The sequence below is a fragment of the Scaptodrosophila lebanonensis genome, unplaced genomic scaffold (genome assembly GCF_003285725.1).
Source record: "Scaptodrosophila lebanonensis strain 11010-0011.00,11010-0021.00 unplaced genomic scaffold, SlebRS2 tig00001412-arrow-pilon, whole genome shotgun sequence".
Taxonomy (NCBI): domain Eukaryota; kingdom Metazoa; phylum Arthropoda; class Insecta; order Diptera; family Drosophilidae; genus Scaptodrosophila; species Scaptodrosophila lebanonensis.
This window is the reverse complement of record NW_022060739.1, coordinates 7,163,131-7,184,438: the sequence shown is the minus strand read 5'-3', so window position 1 is coordinate 7,184,438 and position 21,308 is coordinate 7,163,131. Positions and strand designations below refer to the sequence as shown.

Below are 21,308 nucleotides of genomic sequence, written 5' to 3'. Positions count from 1 at the left end.
TTACGCTTCGCACAGACTGAGATCGAAGTGAAGCACTTTCTTTATTGCTCAGTATTGTATTCTAAGCAATACAATTTGAGTCGCTCAATTAAGCATCCAACTCTCTCCCTCTGGGCCACTGCGTTATTGTTGCCTTTGAACAGCCCGTCCCCGTTCTTGCCCATATTTGTGTGTTTGTGTACACATTTCACTTCTGAGAACTCATTAGTGTGCGATGCTTCTCCTGCCATATACTTCTGTAGTACTACTATGCCTCTACACCCCATTCCATTCTCTCGGACGCGCACCTTGACTACAAAACTTTCTGCGCAGAAAAAAAAACGCACAAAAGGCTCCGGTAGTGGAATTAAATTCTGTGTTGCCTACTTTTAGGCGCGTGCGAAAATCCAAACCCGCAGCGTGTGTTGCCGATGCAGATCTCTCGAAAAGTGTAAGCAAGCGTTGGCATAATTAAATAGAAATTAGCGCGCCACATAAACCTTTCCGATACTGCTGCTGTTGTTGTTGTTGTTATTGGTCCATCCTGCGCCGGCTAATGAGATTAAAAGTGTCTATGGAAGCTGCTGCCAAGGCAGCCAGAGCTGCCAAGGCAGCCAGAGCTGCCAAAGCTGGCCACAATAACGTGCTCTAAACTCCAAGTGCCACTTGATGCACATAAAATCAGAGCTCCTCATCATGTATTACACATACTCGCACATAATGCCACTCAGTGCGCATCATTAGATTTGGCCAGTGGGGCAAATGAAGGCGCCAGCCAATTGCTTCATTAGGCACGCACAATGTTGCCATAGTTGCTCGTCCAACATCTCCTCCACATCTCCTTCAAACAGATTATAATATCTTTTTGTCTATCTACGTGTATACGTTTTAAATCCAACTAATTAAAATCTACGCACTGCGCATCAAGCAAACATAATGTAAAGTCTGGCGACAGTCTCCGCTCTGGCATAATCAAGATTCAGGCACCTGCCTTCAGCGCAGGTGATGAATATTTATCGTGGCATCTGGCAAATCTGCTAGATGTATGCATAGATGCTAACTTTTTAATACACTCAGGCAAACAAGTTTAAAGTCTTTAATTGTTTAAAAGACAAAGCTGTTAAAGGGATGCCCTTCACTTATTGATCGCTGTGGGCAGCACAAAAAACGCTTCAAAGAAAATTTCCTGGTTACCAAAGATGCCAAGCATTTGATAACAAGCGAGAATGAAGCGGATAAGAAAAACAAACTGAGGACAGGCGCAAAGAAATTTAATTACAGTGTCTTGATTGCTATAAATAGGGAGTCTCACAAAAGGGAAAAGAGAATTTAAGTGCTCTATAAAGGGCAGCTAGTTCTCCTTTACGGCTTATAATTCTATTTATTCCTAACTCTGGCTTTTTGGCTATGTAAGTAGTATATCAGAGCACTCGTTGTCCACTTTTATTTGCTATAAAAATCTGGCCCTTTTCACATTGAGTACAGTAAGGAAGTAAGGCTATTGTTGTGCCCGAAATGAATAGAATTTGTTTTTCCGAGTGTAGTCTTACAAGTGTAAATGACGCTAAGGCTTATGCGTAATTCTCGAGCAGGAGGAGGTGGGCCACACGTGTCGTTGAACTGCTCGAGCGTAATATTTGTTTACAAGTCTACTCTGAGCACACAGACACAAATATATGGGCGTATTGTGGCGGCACCCATATCAAGAGCGCCTCAGTGGCATTCCTGGTAAAGTGACTGACAGCTCGAAGGACAAAACTGGAGGAGTAGTACTCGTAGAGCTGTGGCGATATGTACTTGTATGTAGCTGTTGCCGGCACTCAAGTGATAATTGATGTTTTATTGTATTTATTTAAAGCGAATTGTTTCTAAATGTGCTGACAATTGTCAAGGCGTGGCGCCCACGTATCCTGCTGCTGGCGACCCTGGCATTGGCGAGGCATGCCGTGTTTTGCTTTTGATGGCCACCGACGACGTTGTCGACTACAAAGGCGATGAAAACGACGACGCAAAAAGTGTCCAATAAATGTTTCATAGTCATCGCAGTCGTTTTTGTTGCAGACATTGTTGACCTTATTAATGGCACACATACATATATGTATGTGCACACACAAACATACATATCTTTAGAGCCATATATAGAACCCGCACACATGGCTGTAAAAAGCAGTCGCCATCTTTTGGGTAACTTTTTTTTTCCTGCTTCTGCTTTTATCGGCAAAGCACAGTGAAGCGACACACCCACTTTTTGTATTTTTCTTAAAACTTTTAGTTCTTCATCTTTGCCGTACATCTTACCAGTTTTGCTTTACCTTAAGGTCATGCCTAACTTGAAATTGGAACTTAGCTTTCTTTATAGCTTTATTATTGTTTCGCTAAAGCTACTAATAATATTTTCTGTTCATACAAAGTCAGAAAAATTTTGATTATTATTTATATTTCTTGGGAACAAGATAAAAACTTCCCCATTCAAAATAATACCCTATTATGAAATTGTTTATAGCGTATTGAAAGATTTTAATACTTCCAATCTAATAATTGAAAAAATTATTAGAGGTAGGAATAATTTCAGGCTATAAAACTGTTTTTTTTTTTTTGAATAGAAGAAAGAAAAGAAAAGAAAAGAATACACAAGGTTTTAAAATAATAACTTAAATTTGTTTTCTCATAAACAAATAATTTTGCTTTTAATAATTTTACTTTTTACTTATGACTTTTTTTTATAATAATTATTCATATTATTTATTTGTTGATTTATTGTGTTGTACTTTATTATATTAAACAATTTGCTTCCTTCTTATAACAATTATAATATTTTATCTTAAGGCTAATTATGTATATTAATTTATTGTTTATCTATCTTGTTTTAATTATTTTATTCTTTATCTATTTTAATTTAATTCATTTATTGCACTTTTCATATATATTTGATTTAATTTTTATATTTTTATATTTCTTTAAAATTGTTTTTCTTAGTTATATTATATTAGTTATATTATATAAGTTACATTCATTTATTAAATTAGTATTTTTTAAATACAATTATTTGTATGAATTATTCTGTATATTGAAGATCTAAGTATTATTACTTTTTATTTAATTTATTTGGCTCATTTTATTTATTTCGTATTTAATTTTATTAGTTTATTCATTATCATATAGTTGTATTAGTTCTATTGCTTAAAAGCAGACTTAATATTTTTTTGCCTGTTTCACAAGACTGCAACCACTGTACGACTCTGAAAGATATGCAATATTGCTGCGCTAAGCAGAAGGAGTCGAGTTGGCAGCTATTGTTGTAAACAGGCGCATCTAAAGTGGGATCGTTATTATTTCGGTTTTGACACGGGTTATGGTTTAGCTGCAACAGCAAAGGTTACTTTGGGTTAAGGATATGCAAAACAGAGTTTTCCTTTTCATAAAGTTACTTAGTTATTCGGGCGAGACGAATTGACGAATTTAGCAACTTGAACCTTTTATTCACTCAACAGCGGGCCGCCATGAATGCCACATCGCCCAAGTCGTCGCTGGTTAAACTGGGTCTGCACACCAGCAAACAGAAGGCCCTTAAGGTGATGGTGCTGGGTCAGAGCGGCGTGGGAAAAACGGGTAAAGCATATAAGCCGGCATGCCTTCAAACTGACTTAAGCAGCCTCTCAATGAATGAACCATTCTGATTCCTTAGCCATGGTTGTGCGTTTCATAACACGTCGCTTTATCGGCGAGTACGATCCGAATCTGGAGAAGATCTACACCTGCCACACCACACTGGACAAGGAGCAGGTTCAATTTGACATTTTGGACGCCAATGGACAGCTTCACGTAAGTCTGGATATAATATGTTATCTTGAAACTACTCAGCACACTATTTGTCTGTTTAGGAGCTGGATGGCGTTAGCTTGGAGGCTAACATACGTTGGGCAGATGCCTTCATACTTATGTATTCCATAACGGATAAGTGCTCCTTCGATGAGTGCAGTCGGCTGAAGTTTCTGATCAACTATAACAAACGACGGCGCAAGTTGGGCTCCACAAGCAAGGTGAGTATCTATGGACTGTTATCTAACTAGCTACATAGTACGAAAGTCCTATTCTATCAAGTTTTTTTCACAGGACTGCACATTGGACATACCCGTCATATTGGTGGGCAACAAGACAGATCAGCCCGGCGATCGCATGGTTAGCTTAGAGGAGGGGCAGCGCAGGTTTCGAGAGCTTTCCTGCGCCTGCTTCCATGAGATCTCAGTGCGTGAGAGCGTCGATCAGGTGGGTACAGTAATTGGAACCTCACATATAATATACGATCAAAATTAACACGCTCTCTATATGGCCTTTTCAGGTGCAGTCCGTCTTTCGTGATGTCTTTCGGTTTTGGCGCGTCTTCACCAAATTTCCCAAACTTAAACGTTCCACCAGCGATGTGGCGCATGCCACAGATGGGGTACTGACACCAGACTCGGGCTCCTGTTCCTTCTACGACTCTGGTTCGCTGGGAATCGGACGGCGTTCGTTCCTAGTGATCGGTGGCACCTGTGTAGAGGAGAACAGCGATCACACCGAGTCCACAGATGAAATAGCAAGCAGCAGTCTGAGCAGTTCGCGCAGCGACATTGAAGCGCCCTTTCGAAATCGTGCCTCCACAGATGGCACTTTATTGTCACGTCCAAGAAGATGGCGTTACCCGCCGCCAGGTTGTCTATTGCCGCACACAAATCGGGTTGAGCGACGCATGAGCATCTCAACACGGGGCAGCAATGCCAGCTATTGAAGCATCGGGGGGTGATGGGATAGTTGGATAGATGGGTTGGGCCAGTCCAGGGGTTAGTTAGTGCAATTTATGTAGCGCCATATATAAATATAAATGTATAGCTAGATGTTTTCAAACAATCCGATTACGTTTATTTGCACGTGCAACAATTTGAACAAGAAACACCAAACTTTCTTAATGATGGGGGGATGATGAAAGGCCGACCGACCCAGCAACTGGCGTCTAGTCCTCGTCAATCTTAAGCATGTACTCCTCAGCACGCAGCGCCAGTTCGCGTATGTTCCGCAGACAACCAGCAGCAGCCAACTGCAGGTCCTTGTTGGTGGAGCCGACGCACTCGAGAAGGAAGGGCACAACGCCGCTCTGTGGGTGGAGAGAGAGATGGGTATAAAGCATGAAATGGCATACCCAGATTCTACCTTAGAAGTCTTACCTGGTGCATGGTGATACAATTTTGTGGATCCATAGATAACTTCTCCAGTGCCATAGCCGTGCTGCGATGCACCATTGGATCATCGCTGGTCATGTAAGTGACAATGGGGGTAACAGTGCGGAGGCGACCCAGCTCTTCGGTATTGTTACCAAAGGTGGCACAGGCAGCCACAGCAGCGGCCAAATTCTGCCGGAGCAGGTCGTCGGTGGTGTTAACCAAATCAGCCAGTTTATAGATGACACGCAGATCGGTGAGAATTGCTAGATTGGTTTGATCGATGGCTATAGTGGCAATGGCTGCACACACCGAGGATAGAACCATCATATCCTTAGACTTGAGGAGGCCCACCACAAGTTCCATGGCACCCACTAGACTGCGTACCAGCTCCGCCGATTCGCGGGCATTCTTCACGCACGGACAAATGGCATAGGCAGCGTAGGCCTGCACGCGAGTATTGTTGTTCTTGAGCAGAGACCAGACTAGGCGCACTGCATCCAAATCCTCTAAGACGCGCATGCTTTCCGGATCTTCAGCACACTCTTTGATCGCCTTGGCCAAGTTCTCGAGCAGTGGTGCGTGCGAGGAGTTGAGCAATGAGACCATAGATGGCAATCCATTGGCCTGACGCAGTGCCTCACGATTGTTCTGGAAGCGTACGCATTCGGAGAGTGCGCCCGTTACGTTGGTTAGCACCTCATCGCACTCATCATTGAGCAGGGCCACCAAATGATTGACTGTACGAAGGGAATCGAACTGCTTGACATTCAAATCCGACATGGCACACATCCAGATGGCACCAGTAGCCCCACGCAGCAGCGGTTTATTATCGCGTGACGCCTTATCCTTGATGATGGTGACCAGCGGCTCCAAGCCGTTCGCTTCACGCACCAAATCGCGTGTGGTATTGTCGAAGGCACACTTGTATATGGCCGTGCTGCCCTGCGTCTTCAGGTCCGTGTTCTCTGATGCTAGGTGCAGCACAATGTCGGCTATCATGCCCTCCGTAGTAATGGCTAGCTGGAACTTAGGCTCCGATGCGCATTTCTGCACCGTGCCCATTATCGGAATGACCACATCGATGTGCACGGACTTGAGGAGACGTGCCATGAGCGGCACAATGCCACTCTTCCGCATCTGCTCCATGTTGTGCTTCGAATCGGCCAAGGTCCATAGAGCACGGGCGCCAGCGCGTGCCATATCCAATGATTCTCTTTCCTCGCTAGCAAGTAGTTCCCGTGGAGTTTGTAAAATGCTGGAGAGAGAAGCAAAGTGAACAGGTATAATGGGTTGGAATATTTCCAATCCTAAGGAGGATATGCGGGCTCTGAGGAGTCGAAAGAGTCCGCAAGATTCTTAGTCAATCAGTTCTTGGAAAGTTGCCAAACTTTTAGAGGTAATTAGAAGCCTTTCTGCCAACTCTCCCCCACTTACTTTAACTTAATATCCAAAAGATCCACCAACTTGGGTATACCTCCACAGGTACGCACATATTTTCTAGCTAAGCGCACTTTGCTAACATTGGACAGCGTCTCGGCCGCCATGGTCTTCAGGTCCTTCATGGAAGAGTTGAGGACATCCACTATCAAGGGTACGCCATCGAGATCAACAATCGTCTTGCGTATGTCAATGTTCAGTGAGATCTCGGCGAGCACGCTGAGTGCGCCCAGACAGCACTTGGTATCGTTGCACTCCAAGATGTTCACCAGCACATCGAGGCCGCCAATGTCCTGTATGGCAAACTGATTGATTTGCGTGCGCAAATCATAGTCCTTCAAGCAGCACAGCGATACTATTGTGGCCGTCTGATTGCCCGCCTTGATGTACTTCACCAGCTTCTGTATGTTGTAATAGTCGGCTGGTATTTCGGCGGCTCGTGCCACCTCTTTCCAGCGATCTTCTTCATCAGTGGAGGACTCAACCTCTGTGGTATCCGAGTCTTCAGCAACCACTTGGCGTTTGTCTCGATAGAAGCGATTGGGACAGGAGCCACATTGCTCGCGTTTTTTGCCGACTTGAGTCTTAGATGTAGCGCTGCTAATCATCTTTCAGTCCCTGTACTATATTTATCTCTTTTTTTATGTCCTTTTTTTGAATGGTTCTAGCGCGTTGAGCTTTTGTGTGTAGGAATTTATTTTGTGTTTCCAATGTATAGGAATTTGAATTTGAAGTCATTAATCGATAAATAACAACTGTTGCTGGGCAACGAGTGTACAAAAAAAAATAAGAGTATTGTGCAGGTCGGTTCCATAACAACATCTTTAAAAAAGGTAAACAATCGGTTGAGCTTATCAAGCTCCTTGAAAGAATAGAGCTAGAAGGTCAATTAGCTTTCAAACGACTACTATAATAATTTTTATAATAATATAAAAAATGTTATACAGAAATATTATTTTATTTTACTATGTAAAGGAGGCTGGTTGAATTCAATTTAAAATCAATTTAAAACCATTAGATATGTGCCTCTCATATAATTAATGGCTTTTATATATATTTTGAATGAAATTTAATGCATTTTTTTAATTCATATGCTCTCTAAACCATTTTTTATAATTTAAATATATATTTTTTATTTTTGTGAAAAGGAAATATAAATGAAAAAGAAACGATTAATATTGTTACCAAAACTTTTTTTGCTTAAATCAGCATTTGATAATGTTATGCAGCTAAAAAAATATGTATGATTGAAACTTATTTACAGACAGCGATTACTGCACTGTTTAAAACATTTTCGTAAACACTTTTCTAAACAGATCTGAACAGCTCAAAAGATATTTCTTCACTCCATTATCCAGTGTGATAGTTGAAATTAGACAGTGTTCGACTTGTAGACAAAGTAAGTGGCGATTCAATGTAAGTATGTAATGCTTTTCAATCGAAAGAAGACGCAGCTGCCAACATAAAATATAAAAAAGGTAGTGAATTAAAGTTTATAGTAAGAAACAATCTCTTATCTTTAAACATGTTTGTTTTCCAATTTGAAAAGCAGTTTGTTTTGATTTAAAACGTTTCCGTTACTTAGAGGTGATAGCATTTACGCAGTAATCGCACAAAAACATCGCATGTCGCGAGCTATCGATAACAACATTGGCGGCATATCGATGTGCTACAGCTTCCACCACTACATACATCAAAAACAACAGCGAATTGCGTTACAACCGAAAGGGAAAAGATAGTGGAAATCAGCGATCACAGCAGGAAATAAATATAATCCAAGTACTGAGTACCAGTCAGCTGCAAGTGCAGTTATATGCCGCCCAGGCGACGGCTGCTGCAATAAAGCGGCGGCGGCAGTCAGTCGAACAGCGACTGCTCACGTGTGTGTTTGTGCATTAGTGTGCGTGTGTTGTGTTTTCGTTTTCAATTTTCTTGCGAGAGTCGCGTCGTCATTAAGCCGCTGAACATTCAAACTCGAAGGCAACGAAAAATTCGGCGGTCAGTCATTTAAAATGGGAAACTCGAACGGTAAAAGGGAGTCGGACTTGTATACGGCTGAGGAGCTGCGAATGTTGGAGGCTGCCTACAAAAATGCATCTGGCGGTGCATTGGAAAAGCTGAATGCAGAACGTTTGGTGGTAAGTTGAAGGACGGCCACAGCTGCAATGGCATCTACATATGTATATGTATGTATGTATGTATGTACATGTGTGTATGTTCATAAGCAAGTGCTTGGGGTAAAGGGTATTGAAAATCAATGCGTTTGCCTGCATGCTACGGTCACAAGGTCAAGGCCAATTGGCCGCTATCATAAAAGTCACTTGACTTGGCCGCAAACAGCACAACGTGCCACGCATGATTAATGCACGTCCGAGCATTTCTTCATATCTACATACATATGTATACTACTTGTATATGTACATATATATGTATATAAAGTACAAATACATTATATGTTTTTTATATTGCCAACAACTATAGGACAAGGTATATCTATTTGGCTTATACTGATAATTGATAACTCACGCGTTTGCGTTTATGAGGCCTGCTGTTTTATCAACTCGCCTAACTTTTGTTTGCCGTGCGCTTTCGCGGCTCTTTCCTATTTGTTTGGTTAATTTAGTCACTTACTAATGAACATGACGTTGCTGTGATTTAGTTCGTGCGCGTTCGCGTTTGCGTCCAATTAATTTCAATTTGGATTAGAGACAATCCACACACTAGAATTGAATTAAAGTAAACAATCGACTTTGTAAATGAGAGTGGGAATGGGAATGTGCCGTCGCAGCACATTTTTCTTTTGGGGGGGTTTTCGGGCCGGGCTGACTAATCAAATTCTGCCTGTCAGTCAGGCTGAGTTTAAAAATAAAACGAATGGGCTCGCATCTCATGTTCATGTTCATGTGCTGTGGCCTTTATTAATGCGCACAAACATTTTGTTTATAATTGGAAACAGGAAGCATGGTCTCAAACAATAGAACGCTCGCTGGCAGAGAGCACGGCACAGTTTTTGTTTATGGCCCCAAAGCCGGGACATCCTTGCGTCAACATACAAGTGAGAAAATTTGCTGAGCCCTATTATATTATGGAGCGCGGCACGATTGATATGAAGATGCATATGCTGTTGTCATCAATAGAGCGTGTCGGACCGGATAACTTTAATACTAAACAATTGGAACAGGTGAGATATGCATAATAACCTTATACTAAGTATATTGGAAGCTCTTCAGGGAAACCGCTTCGTTATTATTCAAATTAAATCAATATCTTGAACACTTGTTACATCTTCTGAGTGGAATGTTGACTATGACAAATTTAATATTCAAGAATTTTAAAGAAGCGAATTGAAAGAGTTTATTAAACTATATACTTACCATCGAACTGTCGGCCTAATACTAAGTTTTATCAGTAAGTTATTGGCGCCGTTCTATTAGATAGTTATGTCCAAAAACCTTAAGTACTTTAAAATAAATCTATCGATAGAAAGCATTGCATTTTTAGAGTTCTTTCATTAAGTTTCCTTAAGTCTTTGCTTCGACTTTCATTATATAAATCATATGTGTTCTGTTAAGACTCTTCTTGCCAAATCTATGAAACCCACTAAATCTTCCACATTGGAGATTTATAAAATCTTCCACACTTTACCTAAAATGTCTGTCAAAAACAATACCAGCTTATCAAAATTCTCAAACAAACACAGATAATAAATAACATGACGTTTTTCGCCCTGATACTCAGCTCATACAATGTCTGAGCAAATTTGAGATAAGCAGTTGGTGTTGGTTTTCTATAGCGGATTCTTCATAATGACAAATAAATGTCACTTTATCAACTTTGATTGCAGCTATTGTTATCTGAAACTCATTAAAATGTTCTCAATTTTCAGTACATCTATTCAGTTATCAAGAGCTATGTACACCTGGAGTCCACATCAAAGGGCTCAAACATTAAGGACTGGCAGGATTTGGGCTTTATTAGCACAGAGCGTTCGGCATGCACGCTTGCGAAGGGCTTGCTGCGTAATCTGGGCAAAGATCTGGAGCACACCATGCGTGGTGAGACACTGGAACGTTGGCTCCATTTGACACCACAATTTTTGCAAATATGGCGGGAAGTATTCGTGCAGTTGTATGCACGTCATGGTGGCAGCAAACGCACACATTTTAAGGAAATGGAAATTCCCATACTACCGCAGTTGTGTGGTGAGTGCAGACGACGCGAGACGACTCACAGCTGTGTTTGCTAATTTAATTATGATTTTATTGTGCTCCCGCAGATGCCCCGGTAAGCAGTCATTACAGGCCGATCATCGAATTGCCGCACGTGCTTTTCGTTAATGCCCAGCTGCCACGTGAGCTGCGGCACAAGTGGCGTTTCCTCTTCTCATCGAAAATCAATGGTGAAAGTTTCTCGACTATGTTGGGCAAGATCATGGATAAGGGACCAACGCTCTTCTTTATCGAGGATGAGGATCAGTACATATTTGGCGGCTATGCTCCGGAGTCGTGGGCATTAAAGCCTCAATTTGGTGGCGATGATAGCTCCGTTTTGTATACGCTAAGTCCGGCAATGCGTTGTTTCAATGCCACGGGCTACAACGACCATTATCAGTATCTGAATTTAAATCAGCAAACAATGCCGAATGGCCTGGTATGTACAACAAATAATTATTCATTCAAGTGCACTAATATTACTTTTTATTATTGCGTAGGGTATGGGCGGTCAGTTTGAATTCTGGGGCCTATGGATCGATTGCATGTTCGGCGACGGCCAAAGTGTTGAGAGCTGTACCACATATCGCGACTACGTGCAGCTAAGTAAACGAAAGCAATTCAAAATACGTAACTTGGAGGTTTGGGCCGCCGGTGATTTGCCGGTGAAGACTGAAGACCAAGATGGCGATGGCCAGGTGAGTAATAATTAATGTTGTAAGCGGAAATGAGATTATTTCATGGTTTATAAACATATCATAAAAAATTGGATAGTTCTTGTTTGAGTCTTTGAAAAGCAGTTTGCGTAAATCTAATATAACTTTATCAGTAGTGGCTTCTAAAAACTTAGTAGATATCCATACTTAATAGTTTTAGTATATATATATAAGATTCGAAGAAGCATACTTCTTCTTTTCTACAATACAAATCAGGAATTGTAACGGTTTTAATTCGTTTTGAAAAACTGCATGCTACTGTACACCCAAAATAAAGAAAAATGTAGAGATTATATTAAAAATATATTCAATAGAAAAGTAATGGTTTAAGAATTATAAAATTATATAATATAAAAAGAGATGTTTCCTAGTCTGAAGAAAATTGGATTAAAATAGTGTGACATAACTAAAAACATTTCGATAAAATTTTAAATTTTTGGTTACAAAATATATTTCGTTTTTGGCATTTTCAACATTCTTGAAGGTAACATTGCAGAACAACTTTATAATATCGATGAAAACAGAACTTAAAAAACAAAATACAAATTAATTATAAAGTTTTGTGTAAAATAAAGTATTCTTTCTTAGGGTTGCTCTTTCATTATGGGCTTTTTAATAAAAAATATTTTGAAACCATGACTATTTTAGCTCGATAAGTTACACTAGTCTTCAATGCTTTAAATATATTAAGTCTTTAAGTTTGCAAGCCTTCCAAATTTGCTTAAACATTTCACTAATATTACAAATTTCTTTTCCTTCTATCTGTGCAGAAACGCTCTGTGTTGGACAATGTGGAGGAGCGAGCGATGCTCGAAATAGCTGGCAAAAAAATGCACTCGGAAGGACTGCGTGAACCAGGCATGGATGATTGATATTGTCTTACACTCAATGAACGCTTAAAGCAGTTTTATCATATTCAAGAACTTATAAACTTACGCCTGATATTCATGGGCAGCTAGAATTTAAAACCTAATTCAAATTAACTCTTCCCCCAATTTATCAAAAGCAATGTTCTCGATGCGTGGAACAACAAAGTATTTGTTATGTGAAAAACTCCATTCCTATATAAAACTTACTTAGATTATAATGTTTATACACACCCACATATATGTATTGGTATAGTTTATGTAATACTGAGAGTATTCTTGTTGCGTTTAGGACTACAGTGAGGCGTATAAATATATAGTAATATTAATTTAATGTTAACTCGCAACTTTTTCGTGCGCCAATAAATCGCAAAGTCGCAATTGTTTGCTGAACTACAATTTTATTGCTTATCTTTAAACTAATGCCAACAATTACAATATGTTTTAATTGATTTAAATGTCTACGGCATAACCGGAAAGCGTAACGCCAGGCGCAATTTCCTCCTCTACATAGGAGCCAGCCTCCTCAAAGGAACGGGCATTGTTATCTTCAAAGCTGCGCCCCACCGATGCGGGCGCCTGTCGTAGCGCCGGCGCACGTTGGCCGAAATTGCGAGCTACGCCATAATTGCCAGCGTTGGAGGAGCCACCCTGATCGTCATATCGCCGGCCCGTGGAACGTAGCTTGGGCGCCTGAAATGTGTGCTGTTCGGTGTCCGAATCATTGCGGTTGTGGAAGTCATAAGTGCTGCTCTCGGCGCCACGTTGATAGTTCGTCTTGCGCAGCATGGCCTTAAAGTTAAACGGTGGGTCCTCAGAGCTCTGGAAGGAAGGAGAGTCAGATAATGTTTTGGGTAAGTTGAATGCAGCCTGCTTACATCGTCCTCATTGCGTCGCGCCATGTTCTGCAGCTCACGCACCGGATCCGAAGGCGGATAAGAGGAGCGCTGTTGATAATTTGGCTGCTGATAGTTGCGCTGCTGACTGGGATTATTGCGATAGGCGTTGGAAGACGGCATGGGTGGTGGAGGCGGCGGTGCGGCATACCCCTTGAGTGAATTGCGACGCGAACCGGGACGATGCGACCAAGGGCTGCTGGTGTAATTGTTGTAGCTGTTGTAGGCGTTATTGTAGGCGTTCATGTTCATTTGCATCTGATTTCTGTGGATGGATCAAATGGGTTAGTCCCTATCGACTCTACTTATAGATCCTGATCAGCCTGAGCAGCATTTCTCACCTTTTCAGCTGCTGCGGATCACGGAAGAAGCCCTGGTTATAGATGTTGTCGCTCTCCCCCATGCGGTCCCAGTTAGTCTGGCAGGCCTGCTCCTTTTTATAGGCATTGTATGTCATCAAGCACGATGTCATGGATGGGTTGCGTTGCAATGGACTGTCCCAGGGTTCATCGTCCTCGGTTTGTGACAAGAGCAAGTGATTGGGAAATGTTTGTCGCGATATGGAATTGGCTGGATCTACCATATATTGCGTATCATAGAATGGAATCTGGTCCAAGCGGAATGGCATCTTCTTCATCGGCACAGGAAGTGGTCCGAGCTGGGATGAGTTCACTTCCCGCATGTTGATGCGTTCAAATGGCACCGCGCGTGTGCATTTGTTCAGGCCGGCCACCATGCGTTGGTTGTAGATGTGGACCTGAAATTGGAAGAGTAGTAGATGGTAGAGGTGGCTTTAGAACTGGCATGGGACTTACCTGTTGCGACAAGTTGACAAAGTCTTGGAAGCGGGCCGCTCGGTAGTGCAGCAGCACTTGAAACAACGACTTTGCGCGCCACTTCTTCGCGAATGGTCGTATAAAGTCCCTCGTGTTCTCGTTCAGCTGTCCGGTCTTTTCGTTGACTAGGGGCGGCATGCGCACCTTATCGCGAAAGCCACGGAAAGCTGTAAGGCAAGAGGAACAGAAAGGGAGTGTGTTAGTCTCTGTACTGCTCTAACCGACTGCCTGTGTGCGGACGAATCGCGGTCGGGGCATTGTACCGAACACATAAAAACGATGTCTCCTTAATTTAATTAAATTTTCATTTATTTTCTATGCAGCACTTATAATTCATCTCTGTCAAGGGTTCCCTCCCCTTCTCATGTACGTGGCGTGCTATAAGCCGATTGCGAATAGTTTCAACCGTGTAGGCCCGTTTCGCAAGAGGGGGGCTCGGACTGTACTGCTGTACTGCTACTGCATGACGCTAAGCTGCTTAAGTTGTTCTTGTGGTTGGACGAGACCAATGGGCTACACCCTGGGAAGCTCACTATACGAGTATGTGTAAACGTAGGTCTTGGTTACTTTGATATTTTATTGGTAGTAGCTTCTTTATACGTATATAGGCATAGTATGTTAATATAGAATAGTAGGTAGTGCTTTAGTTCTTTAGTTCTCATCGTCGACCGATGCCTGCTCGATTTTCGATATGCGCACAGCAGCTAGTGCCTCGTCTTTGCGCGCCTCCAGAAACATTTCCTCAACCTCAGATGCCGTCTCGCTTATATCGATTTGCTCCTCATCGTACTCTTTAAGTTTATCTACTTGGGATTTTTTACCTTTTTGGATTTTCGCCGCAGCCTCATCATGTCCGGCCTTTTTGCCCACTGAATGAAAATATGAAAGATTTTGAGATCAGACTGGGATGTTCGATGGATAGTGCGATCTAAGTGGTGGCGACTTACGCTTGAAGACTTTGCCGCCCTTAACCCGCTTGCGTGCGAGCAAAGCACGCATCATGGACTGCACTTTTATGACTTTTTTCACCTGCAGCTCGTACAATCTTAAAACACAGACAATTTTGTGGATCAGTGAAGGGCGGGGGGGATTTGGCAGGCAGCTTATCTTACCTTGCTAAGAACTCATCGTTATAGTAACGTAGAAATACTTTGGTCTTGCCCAAAGCCCAACCCTCCATTTTGAGGCGTAAGAAGAGCAAACGACAATTGTCCTTCGTCATTTCCACGGTTTCGTCAAAGTCGAAGGCTAGGAATTGGTAGCTGAGCAAGTAAATAGAAGGAAATTAGTTAGAGAGTCCGTAGAACTTTCTGAAACTGAGTTACCCACCGCTTCAGAAACTCTTCGAAGGGCAGACGCGTAGAATAGCCGCGCTGTCGTGCAATCACCGTATCCAGGACGCCGAGGGCTTTCATTTGCTGCTGCACCACATCGGCGTGGAAGGCGCGTGGCTTGTACTCCAGATCGGCCCGTATACAGCGAACGAAGTGGACGCCCAGATTGTTATCCTGGATGTTCTGGCTGAGCGTTTTGAGGAGCGTCAAGCAGGTGAAGCGGAAATTGGCAGCCAGGGTACGTAGATTGTTTACTTGTGAAATGCAACCGGCGCTTAGTGTATTAAGTGCCTTTAAGAGTTTGGATTATAGGAAGATATAGAAATGGAAATCTAAGGCCTTGGACTCACATATGACTTGCGTTCAGTTTCATCCTTATGCTGCACAGCTTCAAATGGCATGGTGAGATTGCCAGCCTTTGTCAACTGGTTGGTAAACATTAACATAATGCTCTCGTCCAGAGAGGAACGGAAGGTCTCGATCATTTCCGGTGGCACGAAGTCACGATTGATGTCTGTGAAGGCGCGTGTGTCGTAAATGATCCGACCCGTGTAGTGAGCCACGGATAACTCGGTGGCAGTGTGCTTTTTCACGAACTGGCTGTGCTTTTCAGCAACGCGATCTAACAGTGAGAGAGTTGAGAGATCTGGCATGTGCTTCAAATGCTCAATACACACCCATGATCAAGTCCTGATCCTGGCACGAACGCGAAGCATCGTCAATTATGTAAAATAGCCCATCTGGCTTAGTCAATAGATTGTCCAGAGCTGTCTTGTTATCATAGAAATTCAAATTGATGCTATCAATGTCCTCGGCCTCCATTTCCAACATTTCGCTTATGAAAATGCGCTGATTATAATGATATTGCATTTGCTCGTTCAGGGTGTTGATCATCAACTGCTCCAGACCATTGTGATGGAAGCATTCGAACCCATACATGTCATGGATGACAATGGTATTAGTATCCCCACTAGAAGGAACATTGATAGATTAAAGATTAGAAAGCTACAAGATCGCAAAGTCTACTTTGCTTAGAGAGGAATGGTAAGGAAAGGTTGGAGTGTAACTTACAAAAGGGGTAGAGGGTCGTTGATGGTCTTAGAAGAGGAATCTAAAAGAAATCTTCAAAGGCATGAACAGTAATGAATGAGTGGAATAAAGGATTCCTAAAAAGGTTTTTGGGAAAAGTGTTATTGGAATGTGACTTACAAAACGGCGCGTGGGAAGGACATGTTCATATTGATCCTATTGATGATGAAGTCAACTAGGCGTGAGAAGAGAGTGGAAGCTACGGCATCGCGTGCATCACGTGCTTCTTCCGATGTGTACTGGCGACGCTCTGCAATGCCCCCCTTAACCATAATAAAGTTGGTCAAGGACCACATAAACTTTTTCTCATCGACCCGCAAGAGCTCCGCAATGCGCGAAACAATATCCGTATTCTCCACTTCAGCATATTTTCCCAATGACCGGAAGCGTATGTTGCCAATGTTTAAGATGGCTGCTAGAACTTTACGGACCGTCTCCAACTGCTTGTGATTGAAGTCCAGATCGCGCAAAATACCCTCGAATTCTCGGAAACGTTCCACGTTGCCATCGGGATCGTCGCGACGGTACTTGAGCTTTGTGGGCGGTACATCTGGCGGGATGCGTAGATAGCGATAGCTACGATCCGACTTCAGATTATATTCCTTAAGCAAATTCTCGTGATTCATGTAGTCGTAGAAATAGTAGAATATGTGGAAATTGTGCTGGCTGCCATCCGTGGTGGCCACACGCAGTTTCTCGAGCATGTACATATTGAAAACAGCGCCACTCATCTTGCCCGTTTTGCCAAACGTCAGATAGTACTGCAATACACAGCGCGTGGAGTCGTTATTCACGGGGGTGCCCGCGTTCACCATCATAAGTATAGCCCTAATGGAGCTCTCAACACGACTGGTGGCTCCACGATTGCCCGCACCCAAGTAGCACAGATGCTTGATCATCAGGCGGACGTTAGTCGACTTGCCCGAGTAGCTTTCGCCCGAGAAGACAATGTGCTGGGGCGCGTGATGATGCAGCATGTCCTGGTAGGCGATGTCAGCCACCGTGAATATATGTGGCTGATTCTCCGAACGCGACTTAAACTTATACTTGGCATGGAACTGTGTCCGGAGAAAAGATAAATTAATACCCTATATACTCGTATGTAGCTACAAGTACTTACTTCTTCGGTATACTCCTCGCTGAGGTCATTCGAGTTGAGTGAGAGCAAAATATCTCCAATGAAACTATACGAACCGCCCAAGGCCATGCGATTCCTTAACGAGTCCAAAATGGTCTCGTCCACAGGATTCTCCAGAGCAGCCAAGTCCTCTGGGTACATGCGTTCCGGTTTCTCCTCGAAGCGCTTAATATAGCCACGATCCACAAACACCTCTGGCTCCTTGTACAGGGATTTAACATCGCGAGATAGCTCGAGCATTTCGGATAGGTCTGATTTCATCTCATCCTCGTTCTCAATGAGTTCGGTAAGGAATGGATGCTCGACCATTTCCACCATCATTGGACGATTTTCGGCATTCTTCTCCAGACACTCCGCAATGAAGTCGTTTATCTGCTGGGACCAGTTCGTGGGACGCGTTAGAGTGGGTGGGGGATTGCGCACGATTTGGAACATGGCGCGAGTGGGATGCATGTCGGCAAATGGTGGCTTGCCATCGGCCAACTCAATGGTTGTGATGCCCAAGGCCCAAACGTCGGCACGCACGGTTATGTCCGGCTCGCGTGCCTCCATGGCCGTGACCACCTCGGGAGCCATCCAGCAGGGCGAGCCAATGCAAGTGCCACGCTTGCCCAGCGTCGAGTCCACTTGCCTGGACAGACCGAAGTCGCAGAGCTTCACACGTCCGTTCTTCGTAAGCAGAATGTTGTCGCCGCGTATGTCACGATGCAGGACATGATTGCGGTTCAGCTCGATGGCTGCACGGCAAGTCTCGCGTATTATATAGGCGATGTGCTCCTCACGCATCCTGCGATCCAATTTCAACAACTTATTGACCATATCCACGGCTGTGCCGCCAGCGCAATACTGTAAGCAACAGTTGTTAGTCCTGAAACTGTAATTTGTGCTCAATACCTACCTCCATGACGAACCAGATCTCATCGGGCCCATTAGGCTTGCTCAGCTTGTAGACGCCATAGAATTCCGGTAGATTCGGATGCGCACAGTAGTCGCGCAGCGTGCGATACTCCTCTTCAATGGACACCTGATGCTCCTCATCGTAGTGCTGTATCTTCAGCGCCACTATGCGATCATTCTCCAACTCCTTGGCCCGAAACACCTTGGCGTTCACACCCTGCGCTATCTCCTCATAGATCTCGAACTTTTCCGTCGGATCCGGCAATTGCGAGTAGGGTAGATACATGTTGACTTACGTGCTTAACTTGGCCGTTCCTTCTACGAGTAGTCTTCGTTGGTTCGAAAATGTTCTGCAGTTGAATGCGCCAGTTATGTAAAAGGTAAGAGGGTGGCAAGAGGGGGCTAAGACTAGCAAGTGGCGTTGTTCGTGGTTGGCTGAGCTTAGTTGATGCTGCTGCAAATTGCATTAGTGTCTAGTTGCGTAAGGCAGCGCGAATATTGGAAGCTCTGCAAGTGCTAAGAATACTTGTATATGGGCCAGTACAGGGACAGGGTTGGTCGCGCTCTCGGGGCAAGTCAAGTGGAATTGGAATTTGTGACACCGCCAATTGGTATTTGCGGTAACACTAGGTGCCACTGCGGTTATATAAGTCTCGAAAATTCGAAAACAATCAAATCTAGTGCACTAATGGAAAAAGAAATTGAGTGGCTCAGAGAAGCAGGACCTTAAGTTAAGGCATGTAAGATATTGCATTTTGTCAGATCTAAAAGCAATTATTTAAATGTTTGGAAAGAAGAAGTTGTAAGGACTATAAATATTTTCTGACCGTTCATTGTCAGCTCATCAAGAGAGAACGATTTATAGTTATTTATCGAATTATTTCGACGCTATATAAGTATGATGTGTCTTTTTGAAAATAAGTTTTTCTTTTGTTATTCTTGGCTGTTTCTTGCTATGCCTGCAATTCATTAATGGAGCGTTGTTTCTTACCCTGACCTATACGGACCAGTCTTGTGGGTGTATACATTTATATTTTAATTAGTACTGATCTACTTATATGGATTAGTGTTGGAACCTTAGAAAAAATTGTGATTTATGGCAATACCTATCCTATGGAATTTTATAAAAATGCTTGATGTTTATAAAGTTTTATTTTAAATATATTTATAATACCTTTTAAAATGTTTATTCTGCAACATAATTCTTCGCCGATTTAGATATCGTTTAAATTAAAAACTTTGCTTACAATAAAATGAACATAAATTAGTCGTGTTTGTAAAGTAAAATATTTAATAGTCAAGTTAAAAATTGATTTAAAAAAAATGAAATTTGAAGAAAATTAGCTTTAAAATGCGAAAATTGCTTTATTCCTTAAACAATCATTTTCGCTCTGCTTAGAACTTAAATAATTGCTGATTCTAGGGGTAGTGTCTTAATACCTTTAACTACATATCGCCTCGACTTTCTAATGGCTAAAGAAATCATTGCCATCAAGCCATAATTTGTTGAAGGCAATCATAATCATATCAGTATATCTGATCCTAGATTTTGTAATGAGAGAAATGAAGTAATGTTCTAATATATTCGAATACGTAGCGACCTATCTTACATACAAGAAATAAATAAGAAATATATTAAATTCGGTTTTAGTATAGCTACTTGTTTTAGTAATAGTTTCGGTCCTGTTTCGACCATAGTTACTGTACCACAAATCTTTGTCTGAGTAAATTAAAAATATGATGTACGTACCTACAGTTTAAATATTTAAGACGAGCAGACAATTTGTAAAATTTCCCTTGAGCATTCTTTAATGAAATACAGTATTCTTCTGCTGCAAAAATTTGGGAATTTAGTTCATCGCCTTAGACTAAAGAATCATTTCAGAAGGGTGGAATAGTTTGGAAAGATGTTGCCAACAGTTCCCCAAAGACTTATCTGACACAGCATTTCCTTTCGAAGTGTTTCTTTGAATGCTACCAACATTTCGCTTAGTGCTTAGCCATGTCAATTGAAATTTGTGGACACTGACCTATGACACTCACAACTTGACACGATTTAGAAGCACGAGGCACCAACATTTAGCACACACCACCAAAATATTGTCCTTTTGTGACAGACCTTTTGCTCTCCAGTAATTTGGTTGGGGACCTTTTGTTCAAATGTTTTGATGGGTTTTCCAAAATTGTCCGAACCGATCGCACCACATGCAGCACGTAGCGCTGCAGAAAGCCAACTGAAAGTTTATCAAATGCGCTCAGTGGCTTTTTACTGAACACGGGAAGCCCTGCAAACGCGCCAAGGCATTATTCGACGACGAGTCACTTCTTGGACACTGGGACAGGCCGAGACTGAGAGCTGCGAGTGTGGCTCGTTCTGTGCACCTTGGCGCCTATTTAGACACAATCGCAATCTAATTGAATTAACAGCTCAGCGGGCAGCGCGACATTCACGTGCAATGAGCAACAGAAGCGGCAAGTAAACAAATAAAGAGACGCAATTAAATATGTTAGACTAAGTGGGTGGGGCTGGGTGGAGGTAGGGGGGGGGGGGGGGTCTAAGAGTGAAAGTCAGCTGATTGACAGACTAGTTACATATCGTATTATGCTTTGTATTTACAAAATATATATGCAAGTATTCAAATGTTAATTTCCAAATAGCATAGTTGTTATAAATCTAATACTAAACACAAAATGTACAAATGAATTAATAG

General features: G+C 42.4%; 4 protein-coding genes across 5 annotated transcripts; 2 read left to right on the top strand and 2 right to left on the bottom strand.

Annotated features, from left to right (window-relative positions):
- The first annotated feature begins 3,479 nt into the window (after positions 1-3,479).
- On the top strand, positions 3,480-4,792 carry LOC115631281 (ras-related and estrogen-regulated growth inhibitor). Its single transcript, XM_030527995.1, has 5 exons — positions 3,480-3,588; positions 3,665-3,801; positions 3,861-4,019; positions 4,093-4,245; positions 4,319-4,792. Exons 1-5 carry the CDS (start codon positions 3,480-3,482, stop codon positions 4,745-4,747), a joined length of 987 nt encoding a protein of 328 aa, XP_030383855.1. The 3' UTR covers positions 4,748-4,792.
- Positions 4,793-4,849: 57 nt separating this feature from the next.
- LOC115630936 (armadillo repeat-containing protein gudu) lies at positions 4,850-10,080 on the bottom strand. The gene is made up of 4 exons (XM_030527504.1): positions 9,989-10,080; positions 6,612-7,291; positions 5,181-6,432; positions 4,850-5,110 (listed from the first exon to the last, which is right to left on the bottom strand). Exons 2-4 carry the CDS (start codon positions 7,220-7,222, stop codon positions 4,970-4,972), a joined length of 2,004 nt encoding a protein of 667 aa, XP_030383364.1. The 5' UTR covers positions 7,223-7,291; positions 9,989-10,080; the 3' UTR covers positions 4,850-4,969.
- Positions 8,352-12,806, top strand: LOC115630938 (MTOR-associated protein MEAK7). The gene is made up of 6 exons (XM_030527505.1): positions 8,352-8,752; positions 9,571-9,795; positions 10,501-10,816; positions 10,891-11,264; positions 11,326-11,523; positions 12,312-12,806. The coding sequence occupies exons 1-6, from the start codon at positions 8,627-8,629 to the stop codon at positions 12,411-12,413; spliced, it is 1,341 nt and encodes a 446-aa protein (XP_030383365.1). The 5' UTR covers positions 8,352-8,626; the 3' UTR covers positions 12,414-12,806.
- Positions 12,789-20,849, bottom strand: LOC115630935 (neither inactivation nor afterpotential protein C). 2 transcript variants are annotated; one of them, XM_030527502.1, is made up of 14 exons: positions 20,717-20,849; positions 18,599-18,947; positions 17,683-18,546; positions 16,683-17,620; positions 16,151-16,443; positions 15,824-16,095; positions 15,469-15,764; positions 15,252-15,401; positions 15,087-15,184; positions 14,961-15,008; positions 14,119-14,306; positions 13,645-14,060; positions 13,286-13,568; positions 12,861-13,229 (listed from the first exon to the last, which is right to left on the bottom strand). In XM_030527502.1, exons 2-14 carry the CDS (start codon positions 18,881-18,883, stop codon positions 12,861-12,863), a joined length of 4,500 nt encoding a protein of 1,499 aa, XP_030383362.1. In that variant the 5' UTR covers positions 18,884-18,947; positions 20,717-20,849. The 2 variants fall into 2 exon arrangements, with proteins under 2 accessions (XP_030383363.1, XP_030383362.1); XM_030527503.1 differs by lacking the exon at positions 20,717-20,849 and having other exon boundaries at positions 12,789-13,229; positions 18,599-18,883.
- Positions 20,850-21,308: the final 459 nt, after the last annotated feature.

Bases quoted from the DNA above. Each gene is read 5' to 3' on its own strand.
- LOC115631281 (XM_030527995.1), top strand. From the start codon at position 3,480: ATGAATGCCACATCGCCCAAGTCGTCGCTGGTTAAACTGGGTCTGCAC. The intron at 4,020-4,092 runs GTGAGTATCTAT...TTTTTTTCACAG, and splicing joins AGTTGGGCTCCACAAGCAAG to GACTGCACATTGGACATACC. The intron at 4,246-4,318 runs GTGGGTACAGTA...TGGCCTTTTCAG, and splicing joins TGCGTGAGAGCGTCGATCAG to GTGCAGTCCGTCTTTCGTGA.
- LOC115630936 (XM_030527504.1), bottom strand. From the start codon at position 7,222: ATGATTAGCAGCGCTACATCTAAGACTCAAGTCGGCAAAAAACGCGAG. The intron at 6,433-6,611 runs GTAAGTGGGGGA...TTCTCTCTCCAG, and splicing joins CTTTTGGATATTAAGTTAAA to CATTTTACAAACTCCACGGG. The intron at 5,111-5,180 runs GTAAGACTTCTA...CTCCACCCACAG, and splicing joins ATTGTATCACCATGCACCAG to AGCGGCGTTGTGCCCTTCCT.
- LOC115630938 (XM_030527505.1), top strand. From the start codon at position 8,627: ATGGGAAACTCGAACGGTAAAAGGGAGTCGGACTTGTATACGGCTGAG. The intron at 8,753-9,570 runs GTAAGTTGAAGG...AATTGGAAACAG, and splicing joins TGAATGCAGAACGTTTGGTG to GAAGCATGGTCTCAAACAAT. The intron at 9,796-10,500 runs GTGAGATATGCA...CTCAATTTTCAG, and splicing joins ATACTAAACAATTGGAACAG to TACATCTATTCAGTTATCAA.
- LOC115630935 (XM_030527502.1), bottom strand. From the start codon at position 18,883: ATGTATCTACCCTACTCGCAATTGCCGGATCCGACGGAAAAGTTCGAG. The intron at 16,096-16,150 runs GTGTGTATTGAG...TCTCACTGTTAG, and splicing joins GGATCAGGACTTGATCATGG to ATCGCGTTGCTGAAAAGCAC. The intron at 15,009-15,086 runs GTAAGTCGCCAC...ATTTTCATTCAG, and splicing joins GGGCGGCAAAGTCTTCAAGC to TGGGCAAAAAGGCCGGACAT.